Here is a 12,387-nt window from a genome sequence, read left to right as displayed (position 1 = left end):
GCCTCCTCTTGCCCTCCCAAAGCCACCCAAAATCAGGCGCTGTGCCGCAGGTACCCCGAGCGCACCCTTCACGGGGGCCGCCGCGCTTTCCAAGACCCTGCAGAAGGATGACTGCTCAAGCCTTCTTACTCCCGAGCTCTTACAAAAACAACAGAGCGCGGCAGGGAAGGTGCTCACAACATCAAGGAAGCCCTCAGAGGAAAGAGAGATGGTTCATTTTAATTCCCGTATTCTACGGAAACAGTTCAGGCTCCAGCAGCTGAACTTTGCTGACATCAATGTCTAAAGCAGAAATGCTCTCTGCTGCATAAGAAGTGCACCCTGGAGAGATTTGTCAGCAAACGTGGCAATTAATCACACGGGGTTTGCAAATCTGCTTCCTCCTGCGAGGGCACCAACACAGGGCTTGACCCCCATGGATCGCTCCCCTCCGGATACCACGTGGGACAGGAAAAGCTGGACTAGACATAAGGGGTGAGACAGCGTGGGAGCCCAGCACTGCAAACCAGAAAAATAAAGGAAAAGGACAGCGAAATTCAAGCTGTCCCTTTGGAAAGAAAAAAAAAAACCCAAACCAAACAAACCAAGTCTCGATGAACACACACCAAATTTCTGCACTGGCTCGCCTCCAGAGCAAGCAAACCCGTTCTCAATTGGTTGTCGGTATGCAAAAGCAGATAAGGCACTGGAGCAGCGAGCTGGCCAGTCGGCAGCCAGATTAACACACTTCTGCATTTTACAGCAAGCTGCGTGCAACACTTTGAGCCAGAATCACACTCCTGAGCCGACCCCAGAATGCGGGAGGCGTTTCCTGACGGGGTCCCACCCCCCTCGGTAGCCGTCCCGGCTGCCTCCATCTCACCCCGCACCAGCTGTGCAAAACCATTGCGGTGGTGGAGGTCTCTGGGCTCTGGTTAAAGGCAGGGGCAGCACAGGCAGGGATGGCTGCAGGCAGGCAGTGCCGCACCGGCCCGAGGAACCACCATGTCAATGCCGGGACCACTGAGAGCGACTTTTCCGTCACGTGACGTAACTGCTATATTTGTATCGGCTGAATTTAGCGCTGCAAGAACGGTTACAGAGGAGGTTTTATATCTTTAAAAAAAAAAAAAAAAAAAATCAACCAAAATTCGATAGCAGCCTGCTGGCGCACTCGCAGTGAGTTTCCAGCACAAGCTGCAAACATTCAAACACAACAGTTTTGCCATTTTTAACATGCTCTTTCTAAGGGAGACTCCGGATGAGGTTTGGGTTTGTTGGGTTTTGGTTTTTTTTTTTTTTTTTTTTACGACAATGCCAAATTTCACTTAGGAAAGGCCCCACTCTGGACCACCCCCAGGCTGGGAGCTGGCTGCAGGAAGCTTTATCAGCTGCAAACCACCCCACTGCCGGGACTTTCCACAGGCATGGGGCTGCCCGCCCGGCCAGCACGGCCACCAGCACGGCCAGGCAGGTACCAGGCTACCGTGATGCCTGCCAGCAGTGCCTTTGCTGGCACATCGGTGTCTGCACAACAGCATGATGAACCGGGTCAAAAATTAACCTGGTAAGAAGCCGGACCAGGTTCTGGCTGGGTTCTCCAGTATGGGACCAGTATACACAGCCAAGGCACGCATCGGGGGCTCGGGTGGCTCGGCCCTGCGCCGATGGGAAGGCTGACACGGCGGCCCTGGCTGGTGACGGTGCTACACGCTGCCAAGCCCATTCAGCCTGGTTCCTCTTTCCCAGCTGCGCGTCCACGTTGGATGGGAAGATGGTTTCTTCCATCCGAGGCCAAGCTTGCTCCCAGGGAGCGCGAGCGGCTCGCAAGGCCAGCCCCAGCCCCGTGGCACCCCTGTGACCACTCGGCTGTTACCCATGGCTGGGGCAGGAGCATCCTCTTGCCCCCACAGGGAGGGCAGCCCTGCCTGGCACAGGAAACGGGCAGGGGACAGGCAGCCAGGCTGGAGGATCGCAGCCGCAGCCTGCCTGCCTGCATGCCCACCCGCGCTGAGGTGAAACAGCTCTGGCCATTAACCGCCGACGTTTCCCACGTAATTCCCAGGCCTGCCCACTCCTGCCAGGCACCCCCTGTCCCCCAAAGGGAGGGGGCACAAACGGTGGCACCTCCGGGCTGCCCACCGCCAAGGCAGGCATGGGGGCAAGGAAGGGCAGGACTCCACCCGCAGCCTCTCCTGCATCCTTAGTGAGCCGGCCCTCCGGCACAGCACCCCAAAAGCAGCGCTCGGGGCGTGGTGGGTGCTCTCACGGCCCCCAGAGACCACCAGGTGCCCTGATCCGGGCACCCGCACTTGCCAGAGCAAGCGACTCGCCTGCCACCGTGCCACTGGCCAGGCAGAAAGTGAGCAGAAAGCATGGCTGGGTTTTGGGGGGCATTTCTCTACCCAGTAGTCGGCAAAGCTCAGCTGCAGAAAGGAGGATGCCCCGCGGGTCCCTGTTCCCTCTTCCTCACCCTTCCCCAAATCTGCCGGGACGTGCTGCTTCGGGATGCACCGAACTCCTGCCGCTGCCGTTTGGCGAGCAAGCTGCGTGCTTGGCCGGTGCTCACCGCGCACCATCACCTGCTCATTTAGCACTTGGGGGGTTCAACCCATGGTCTGCAGGGGGGGGTTCAGACCCTTTACCGGGTAACCCGCAGGCTCTGGCAAAGCTAAAGATCCCAAAAATATGTCCCCTCCCCTTCTCAGTAGCGAGGCGCAGGGCGAGAGGAGAAGGGAGTAAACAATTATTGCTACCAAATATGGGTCTAACAGCCAGCGATGAAGCCACGGCAGAAGCATGTAGACATCCTGCCGGCAGATTCAAAGGGCCGGGGAGCTTGCAGGGGTGCAGGCAGGATCCGGCAGGGAGTGGGGCTGGGCAGGGAACAGGCAGAGGATGGGGCAGGGTTTCCCTTGCCTGGTTAAGCTGCTCCAGGCGGGGCACGATGGGGACCCACGCTTTTCCCTGATGGGGGTCAGTCCTGCCCCACAGCACCCACCCCAGCCCCACATGTCCCACCCCAGCGCCCCGTCCCGGGGGGTCAGGACCAGCTAGCTGTCTGTCCCGGGATGATCGGCGGGAGCTGCCGGGGTGATCTCCCCTGGCCGCGGCGCGGCCGTGGGGACCGTGTCGTCCAGCGTCCCCACCCAAAACCGCGCCGCGGGCTGGAGACACCCTTTCCACTCGCTTCCCCCCCGCGTACGGGCAGGGTGGGCAGGAAGGGCAGGGGGAAAGCTTCGCCGCCGTGCCCGGCCCGCACCGAAGCTCGCCCCTCCCCGGCTGGAGGGCCCGCGGCCGCAGCCAGGCCTCTCCCACTCGGTCCCCGGGGACCCCCGAGGCGGGGACGCTGGCCCGGGCCCGGCGAGCGGAGACTTCGGGCCGAGGCCTGCGGCGGTGGCGGCTATTTTGGGGCAGGGCAAGGACAGGGCCGGCATTAACCGGGCCAGGCCCAGCCCGGCCGCGCCTGCCTGTGCCGCCCCGGGGCCCTCGCTGGGCGTCGGTGCCCGGGTGCCGCCAGCCCCGCGGGCGACGGCCGCGCCCCAAAACCAGGCCAAGGCGTGACCGGCCCCCGGCAGCCCCTGGGTCACCGCAGCCCGGGGCAGGCTCCCCGGTGGGAGCAGGGAGGCCCCGGTAACCGGGACGCTAACTCCCCCCCTACTCCCCCGGTAAGCGAGGGGGGGGGGGGGGCGGGGGGACCCTCCCTCCAGGACATCCGTTTCCGGCAGCCCCCCGGGAGCCAGGGCGCTGCCGGTCACCGGGACTCCGTGCTTCGGCCCCTCCTCCCCAGTTACCGGGACCCCGTGTCTCCCCCGTCCCCGTACCTGTGCGCGGGCAGGAGCAGCGCGGCGGCCGCGCCGAGGCTGTGCGGAGCGGGGCGGCACCGCCCGCTTCCCGCCCCGCCGCCCTCCCGCCGCGCATGCGCCGGGGCACGGCGCGCCGCCGAGCGGCGCGGCACGGTACGGTACGGTACGGTACCCCGGGGCTGCCCTCCACCCGGTTCCCCGCCGCATCCCGGCCCCACGCCCGGGGCCACGCGCTGCCCGGTAACCCGCGCAGCCCTGCCCTGCGCCCCGGGGCTGGGCGCGGCTCAGCGCCCGCACCCCGCGGCCGTGCTCTGCCCGCTGCTCGCACCCGCGGGCCTCCGCCCGGCACGGCACGGCACGGCACGGCACGGCACAGCACAGCCCGCCCCGGCCGCCATGGCCATGGCCACGCCCACAGCCGCTGCCGCCGCCGCCGCCGCCGCCGCCGCCGCGCGCCCCCGCCCCGCCGCGCGCTCCCGCCGCCCACGCGCCACCGGCCAATGGGCGCTCGCGCTGCCGCCGCCGAGTCACCCCCGGGAGGGGCGGGGCTGCCGAGCGCGCGGGGCGTGCTGGGACCGCGTGAGGTCACTGCTGGCGCCGTGGAAGCGGCGGGGCCCGGCGGCGTCGCGCTGAGGTGAGGGGCGGGGCGGGGCGGGGCGGGGCGGCACGGCGGGGGGACCGGCCTCGGGGCCGCGGGACCGCCGCCCTGCCTCCCCTCCCCTCCCCTCCCCTCGCCTCGCCTCGCCTCGCCTCGCCTCGCCTCCCCTCGCCTCGCCTCGCCTCGCCTCGCCCCAGCCGGGGACCTCAGCGGGGCGGCTGAGCCGAGCCGAGCCGAGCCGAGCCGAGCCGGGCCAGGCCGGGCGGGGCGTTGCCGGCCGGGGGAGCTGGTAGTCCCGGGGCGGCCCGGCGCTGACAGCCCGCCGGTGGGCCGCCTGGGGCCGCGGCCCTCCCCCAGCGCGGGGCCGCGCTGTCAGGCCTCGGGCTGTGCTGCCCGGCGCGGGGTCGCTGGCTGCAGGCTGTGCCTGTGCCCCGGGCAGCCGCACGCCGTGCTTGGCGGTGGGCCGGCCGCAGGGCCGGGGCTGTGAGAGGCCTCTCGGCTTCCTTCGGGTGGGTGTCCAGGCGGGGTGGTCGGTTCCTGCCCTGCGTGCTCCTGTCACCCTTCCTTCTACCTCAGCTGCTGCTGTCCCCTCTTGTTCTCTTCCTTCCCATGCTGCCCGCCCAGCGCACACGTCCTAGACAGAAAGTCCTCGGTGTCCGTGGAAGCAAGGGGCCCTGGCGTTGCCCCAGGATCTGCCCAGCTCCCCTTCCTCTCCCTGCTCCACCTTCTGCCGGTTCTGCTCGCCATGCCATCCAGCAGGGCACCCCGCGCACCAGCTTCCAGCTGGCACAGCAGCCCTGTGGCTGGGGTCTGCCCTGGCCTTCTGTTTTTGGGTGGGTTTTTTTTGTTTTTTTTTTGGGGGGGGGTTGGTTGGGTTGTTTTTCTTTTTCTGGACTCTGACACCTGCCAGATAGATGGGAAAGCTTAACAGTGCTGATGGGGAGGTTTGACAGATGCCCCCGCTCTGACTGAGTGAGCAGTGTTTTGGTTCAGGCATCACCAACAAGCGGGCCTGACCGATACCAGCCCTGCCGTGCAAACCGTGAGAACCGTGCGAGGCTGCGTGTTCTCAGGAACCAAGGAGCCTAGGCCATGTCTTATCAGGAGATAATAGCACCAGCCCGAGCTGGGACTAGACAAAACTAAAACTGCACAGCTGCGCTCCCGCACACACACCGAAGGAGGGGGGTTTGACTACAAGTCCATCGCTTGATGCTATAAATGCCCGTAGCCTCCCCGAGCCCACTGAGCTCTCCTGTGCGGCAGCGGGCTGCACGGCGGCGATCTCCCCCTTGAGCAGGGACGCCTCTCAAGGTTACTCCTCGAGGCTGAGAGACCCTTTACCCGGCACCTGATAGCTACAGCGAGGTAAGCGACATTTTACGTTCGGCCTAAAAGTATATTGTATGCTAGCGACGTTTATGTGAGCGTATATATATCCAGCTATAGCTTAATTATTAGAAGTGTAGTAAGTAGCAGAGTGTTTGACCGCTGTCTAAATCATCCTTTAAATCATCATTTAAATCATTGTCAAATCACTGTTTAATTACCATTCAATTATTGCTTAAGCACCATTCAATTACCATTTCATTTTCATTCAGTCGTCAATTAATTATCATTTGATCATTGTTTAATCCGTAATAAAACCCTTTTAATTAACCCTACTACAATGAGTTCTCTTAATAATTCGCCCGTGACAGGAGGCTGGCCCCGCTGGCTGCACGCCGGGGTTACGGCACCTTCGGGCTTCAGTGGAACGGCAGGACCTTGCATGCTCTCCTCAGCAAAAAGTCTGGGGCTCTTCCACTTTCCCTCTTCTTCCCGCAGCTTTTGCGTTCTGGGTGGAGCATGGCTCCTGGGGCTGGGTCCCAGTAGTCTGGTGGGGAAACTGGTGTGGTGGGGCCACCAGTGCTGGTATAGTAGCCTTGTTGGGGAAGTAGTTGTGGGCTGGTTGTCGCAGCAGGGCCCTGGCAGCTGTTGCCATTGCACAGGGAGACTTTGTCCGTAGGGGCTGAGGGACATCTCGAAGGAGTGCTGGTGTCTCCCCCTGTGCCTATGCTCACTTTGGGTGTCCTGTTCAGATGTCGTGCCCAGAGGAACTGGCTGCCCTGGCAGATGAGGACCTGCTTGACTTCCTCCTGAACGATAACGCTCCCTGCCCTGAAATCTTAGGGGACGAGTACAGTCTGCTGGAATACTGGAGCCTGCCAGAGCCTGAGGTGAGTTCTTCAGGAGGAATTGCTCCTGGGTTGTGGTTCAGGAGGTTTGGCTCCCTGCTGAGTAAAAGCTTTTTCTCTGCAGCCCCTGGACAAGGAGACGGATGACTTAATCAGCTCCCTGCTGAGGCCCTTTAACAATGAACCAGGCATGCTGCAGGGTTATTTGCCTGCTGACACTGACAGCGGCATTTCTGAGGATCAGCATCTGTCCCATAGCCCTGGCAGCGAACTTGCCAGCAGCCCTTGGAGCTCAGACATTGTGCGGGTTGATCACAACTATTCCCTTCATTGGGACTGGCCTGCGCTGGAAAGTGTGAGGTCAGACATGGCAGAAGGAGATGTTTCCATTGACCTTGGTAAGTGATGTGTGTGGGCTTTTTCTGTCCTGGGTACAGGCAGAAAAGCAGTACCACATGGGGGGTTTTTTGGGTGCGTGCCAGGCAGCGATGGAGACAGCTGAATTTAGTGGCTTTCTGCTGCTGTAAAATTGTGGTTTCATGCTACTCAAAGCTGGCTGGTTAGGTGCTGCCTCACTGAGGCCCAGCACTTGACTCTCCTTTCCTTCCCCAGGGGGATGGATGAGTTTGGAAGGCACGAGCAAGGCACTGGAACAGAGCTCCAATTTCCCCATTGCTGTTCCTGTGGATGCCGAACCCCAGCTTGTGCCTGGAGCCGTCGTGCAGGTACTGACTGCCATGTGTGTGGGCCCCAGCCTTTGCTTCTGGTCGCATCTCCCCTTCTCTCCTGGCTTGGCTCCTGTGGGGGATATCTCTGAGGAAAGCATGATGCTGCTTTGGGAGGGCTGATCCTGGTTCTGTGTGCTTTCTGCATGCCCTCTCTGCCCTGGGGTGGACTCCCTTTACTTTGCATTCTCAGCGGGTGTACTTTTGCTGTTTTCTAGTCCAACTTGCCAGAGCTGATCCTGACAGAGGAGGAGAGGCAGCTCCTGAAGAAAGAAGGTGTTTCAATACCAACCTGTCTGCCACTGACCAAAGTGAGTCCTCGCTACAGCCTGTCACTCCCAAATGGACTTGGACCACTTGAATGCTTCAGCCAGAGTAGGGGTTCAAAAATACAGAATGGTGCCTTGATGAGATCGCTGGTGTGCAGGTGCTGTGTTCAGGGCAGCGTGCGGCAGGGCTTGATGTCCTTCTCCTCCTTTCGAGGCTTGGGGGGTGTCCACGTGCACAGCAGCCTCTGCTTTGCTAATCATGTAGATACAAAGAGCAATGAGACCTGGCTGTTGTCAGTCTCCCCGCTCATGACTGCTTGCAGGGAGGCAGTTACACCACAAGTGCCTCCAGCCTATTTTTTCCCATTTGCCTAGTGGCTTGTGAGCTGCGTGCTTTTCATCTCCCTTGGGTATGCCTCACTTTTGCTACACCGGGGAAGCTGCTGGCTGCATCAGCAGGTCAGAGTTTGCCTTGCAGCTCCTGCAGTTCGTTCAGTGGTGTGGGAGGGACAGAGCACAAAAGCATGCAGGCTGAGCACTGAGATGTACGCAGGGTTTGTGAGGGCTGGATTGCCAACACCCTGGGGTTGCTGCTAATGAGAAATGACCCTTGCAGGCTGAAGACCGACTTCTGAAGCAAGTGCGTCGGAAGATCCGGAACAAACAGTCAGCTCAGGATAGTCGTCGCAGGAAGAAGATGTGCATGGATGGCCTGGAAAACAGGTACAGGCACACAGTATCACTGAGGGGACAGACAGGTTCTTTTAGGGATCCTTGGCAGAATGCTGATGGCACTAAATCGTAGTTTCAATTAAAGCTTTGTTTTCTTAACATATTATGATTCGTGTAGCACAGAATTTATGATTCAAATGGCACGGGATTTCTACAAGCAGAATCAATGTAGTACAATCTATAAGCAGCATAATACAGAATTTATAATAAACTTAACTTACAATTTCTAATCACCTAGATCCTAATACAACTTAATTTGTAATTTCTAATCACCTGGACCCTCTGGAGTTGGGGTCAGATCTTAATACGTGGTTTGCTGTATCAATATGATGATCATAATCTAGACTCAAAAATGATATAAAGGAATAAGAGTCACTCCCTCAATCATGGGAGGAAGCAGACAATGGTGGAGGTGTCCCTGGCCAGGAGGGGTCCCGGGTCTCACTGTCCAGCAGCAGCTCTGGTCCAGGTTCCCCCTTAGGACTTGTAACTGCTTGATTTTATGGACAGTGCTCTGTGTGCTGTTACGCTTCCCTGCTCTGTGACAGGGTCGTCAACAACACCTGGCTGGCCGGGTGCCTGGGACCTTCAAGGCCGGTAAGGAAGGGAGTAAGCAGCCTGGCGCCCAGGAACCTTGAGGCTGGTAGGGAGGGGAGGAAGAAATCTGTTTGGTTTGTCTACTTGGTGCACAGGGCCTTCAGGGCCTGATAACGAGGGGATGGGAACCAATACCAATAGTCTGGTGCTTCTCTGCAGGACTGGGCAGGGCTCACCCCTCCCCAAACCTGGTGTGAGATGTTGCTCTCTGGGCTTTGCTGCAGGGGGTGCCAGGTAGACCCCAGGAGCAATTTTATCTGCCCCAGCCACCCAGAGGTGGTGGCTGATTACCTGAGGAGAGAGTCTGGTGAAGTCCCTGCTGTTGACTAACAAAACCTCTTTGTTTTCTCCCCCCCCCCCCGTGCTGCTCGTCTTTCCCGGGAAGGGTGGCAGCCTGCACAGCTCAGAACCACAGGCTGGAGAAGAAAGCGCAGCTGCTGCAGAAACAAAACGTGTGAGTCCTTGTTGTTGGACGTGCCAGGAGGTGTGGTGGGGAAGGCTGTTCCTCTTCTTGGGATTGTGGCCTGTCCTTGGCTGCAAAGCGGGGGAGAGGAGGAGAGTGTGCAGCTCTTGGTTCAGCTACTGCATTAATCTGCGTTGTCTGCTCTCCTGCAGGTCGCTGCTCGAGCTGTTGCGGAAACTGCAGGCCTTGGTGAGAAAGTCCACCACCAAAACTACCGCACCAAAAACCTGCACCGTGGTGAGTGGCTTCAGCCCCGGTGTCTGTGAAGGGATCTGTGCTGTCCTTATAAGTTTGGGAGAGAGGTGTTTATTGCGGCTGATGATGCCTACCCATGTCCTTTGCTGAGGTCTGTTCTGATCTTCTTTCTGTTTCCAGGTCGTGGTTCTGTCCTTCTGCCTCATTCTCTCCCCCAGCACCTGCTTGTTGAGGAGCAGAGAGCCACAGCCAGAGCTCAGAGGTGAGTGCCCAGGGGCTGAGGCATGGCTCCAGGTGAAGCGCTGCCCTCCAGGGCAGAGTACCTTCCTCAGAGACAGCCTGAACTCTGGGGTGCCTCCAGCCCAGCAGCCCCTTGCCGGGGCTGACCACTAGGTTTGGCTTTGCTGTCTTGCCTCAGCTCTGGACTCTTCCTCAGCCCTGTTGCAGAGGCCTGCCCGGCGCAGGGCCCTGGGCCAGGGGCGGTACAAGAACCGGACGGATCCAGTCCCTCTTGGAGCACAAGCTGTGCTTGTGCCTGGCAGCTGTGCAGCATCCTCTCCCTGCCTCCCCTGGGAGGAGGCAGCCCTAGCTGAACAGTTTGTTCTCCTCTCATGAGCTGTGTGGTGGCCTGTGCTCAGAGCAGGATGGTGAGAGGCTGGGAATGACAGGGCTGGCTCTACCTCTCTTGCAGTGCTGTCACGGCAGATCCGCAAGCTCCCAAACCAGGTAGCACCTGATGTGCAGGAGGATGCTGCGCTGGAGGGGTTCACCCCAGAGCCTGAGGACCCCTTGCTGTTGGGCAGCCTCAATCAATCACAGGGAGAGGGGCAGAGTCCACCCAACCCCGATCCCAGATCTTTCAACAGCAACTCATCCTCCGACCTTCCGGCGGCAGCGGACTCCGAGCTGGGCCCTCCCCAGCTGCTCTCCCAGAGCGACCCTTTGCAGGCAGCGGTGCCAGTGGCATGGAAAGCCAAGATGAAGGAGTGGGTGGAACACACTACCAGAGTTGTCATCCAGCAGCGCCATGCTGAAGAGATGTGACCACCACCACCTCCTGCTTCTCAGGGTGACGGTGGGCACCCTGCTGGGCAGGAACAAACAGAGCTGCAATAATAATCTATCAAAGCAGATTCTTCTGAATGCTCTCCTGATTGCTGGCAGCTCAGAGGGTTTACCAGGGAGGAATCATTTTAGAGTTAACCTGTTCTGACACTCTGCTCTGTATATCTATAGCAGGACACTATCTGAGGTGGGGTAGGCTGGGGTGCATCCCATGGCTCGCAGGGATGGGCTGTGGCGGGGAGGGTGAAGGCGGTTGCGCCTGAGGTGCCCGTACTTGGTCTGACTGGATGCAGTTGGTGATGGAGGCCACTGCCCTACTTCTTCCCTGCCCAGGTGGAGGTCAACAGGCTGGGACCTGCACTTCTTACTGTGTCTGGTGCCTGCAAGCATCTGTCCCTTGTCTTTCCCCCTTAATCCTGCAGTGTTGCCTGATTTCTAGGTGTGAGATCGTGAGCTGATGATTTTCAGGGCCCTCACAGGGAGTGGTCCTGCCATTGCGACGGACCCTGCGTGTCGCCTGTTCCTGCTAGCTTTTGAGCCACAGGCACAGCTCCTGGCCTGGCTAGAGAAGGTAATGTGGAGTCCTTCCCGAGCCATGTGTGCTGTTTCACGTCTGTAGGGGCTGAGCCTTTCATCTTGCACAGCCCTGGGAGCGGGGCTTCTGGGTTTCAGGCAGAAGGCGTGCCTTGAACAAGACTGCTGAGGCGACGTGGAGCAGAGAGCAGCAGAGCTGCTTGCTCTTATGAAGGCTTTCCTGGCCACAGGATGGTTTCACAGCTGTGTCCTCGTGTGCCTGAGCTTTGCTCTGCTGGCCAGTGATGCAGTCAGCCGGCTCCGGTTGTTCCCCAGGGCTGAGCAGAAACACTTTGAACTGGTGAGCAGTGTCTTTCCTGGAGTGCAAGTTACCTATTGAGCATCTCTTCTCATCCTACTTCAGGACATTTCACAGAATCCTATAGAATGGTTTGGGTTGGAAGGGACCTTTAAAGGTCATCTATTCCAACCCCCCTGCAATGAGCATCTTCAACTAGAGCAGGATAATAATTAATAATTTCCTTACTAATACTGTGTAAATAAATACTAATGATGTGTGGCTGTGCTCTCTGTGGTTGTTTCAGTGAGGGGCTGGGCTGCTGGGTGGAGGCTAGGGGCTGCGCTTGGGGCTGGGAGTGTTGTGGGAGGAACCCAATGGAGGCTGGGGGGCGAGCTCTCTCGCAGCCCGACGAAGGGGAACGCGCGCCGCCTTCCCTTCCTGTGGCTGCAGCTGTGCAGAAGGGTTTTTTGAGGCATGGTGCAAGTTTGTGGTGCAGTTGCTTTGCTCTCGCCCCCCTTCAAGGGTGCGAAAACACTCTTGAACCACTTTTGCAGACAAGTGGATGTTGTGAGCACCCAGCGCCCACGTGTAACCTGCGTGCACCCAAGCTGCCGGCACCGCAGTAAGCGAGTAGCTTCCCTGGTAGGAAGCATGAGGAGCCGGTGTCTGCCCCCAGTGCTGCTTTCGTAACGGGGAGCTGCACAATTGCAGGAAGCAGAGCAGAGCTGGGGTGGTGCAACAGCCCTGTCCCCTCGGCCGGCGGCCACAGGGAGGGCCCTGCCTGCTGCCTGGTGGCTAAATCAGGGCTGGGTTGGGATCACTGGGTCCACGGGAAGCACTAGCAGACCCTGAGCTCAGGCTGTGGAGCCCAGTGTGGGGTTTGGGGGCACAGGGAGCCCAGCGAGGTGATGGGTGCAGGCAGCACCATGCTTGCAACCCGCCCAGAAAGCAAAGCGTGCTTGTGCAG

At 59.7% G+C, this 12,387-nt stretch overlaps 2 protein-coding genes across 7 annotated transcripts in view; one reads left to right on the top strand and one right to left on the bottom strand.

Annotated features, from left to right (window-relative positions):
- TLN1 (talin 1) overlaps positions 1–3,957 on the bottom strand; it is a 35,791-nt gene extending 31,834 nt beyond the window's left edge. For 3 of the 4 annotated variants that reach the window (XM_075527406.1, XM_075527404.1, XM_075527407.1), the window contains exon 1: positions 3,804–3,952. The gene's annotated coding sequence lies outside the window, so the exon portion shown is untranslated. Of the gene's footprint in view, positions 1–3,803 lie in introns of all 4 variants that reach the window. The other variant, XM_075527405.1, reaches the window with a different exon arrangement.
- On the top strand, positions 3,925–11,693 carry LOC142422053 (cyclic AMP-responsive element-binding protein 3-like protein 3). 3 transcript variants are annotated; one of them, XM_075527410.1, is made up of 11 exons: positions 3,925–3,943; positions 5,377–5,751; positions 6,465–6,602; positions 6,685–6,958; positions 7,173–7,285; positions 7,504–7,596; positions 8,171–8,277; positions 9,269–9,337; positions 9,499–9,583; positions 9,722–9,803; positions 10,233–11,693. In XM_075527410.1, the coding sequence occupies exons 3-11, from the start codon at positions 6,465–6,467 to the stop codon at positions 10,583–10,585; spliced, it is 1,314 nt and encodes a 437-aa protein (XP_075383525.1). In that variant the 5' UTR covers positions 3,925–3,943; positions 5,377–5,751; the 3' UTR covers positions 10,586–11,693. The 3 variants fall into 3 exon arrangements, with proteins under 3 accessions (XP_075383525.1, XP_075383526.1, XP_075383524.1); XM_075527411.1 differs by lacking the exon at positions 3,925–3,943 and having other exon boundaries at positions 4,607–5,751; positions 10,408–11,693; XM_075527409.1 differs by lacking the exon at positions 3,925–3,943 and having other exon boundaries at positions 4,607–5,751.
- The last annotated feature ends 694 nt before the right edge of the window (positions 11,694–12,387 follow it).

The sequence above is a fragment of the Mycteria americana genome, chromosome Z (assembly GCF_035582795.1).
Source record: "Mycteria americana isolate JAX WOST 10 ecotype Jacksonville Zoo and Gardens chromosome Z, USCA_MyAme_1.0, whole genome shotgun sequence".
Lineage (NCBI taxonomy): Eukaryota > Metazoa > Chordata > Aves > Ciconiiformes > Ciconiidae > Mycteria > Mycteria americana.
Note: the sequence above shows the minus strand (reverse complement) of the source record. Positions and strands in the feature narration are given on the sequence as shown.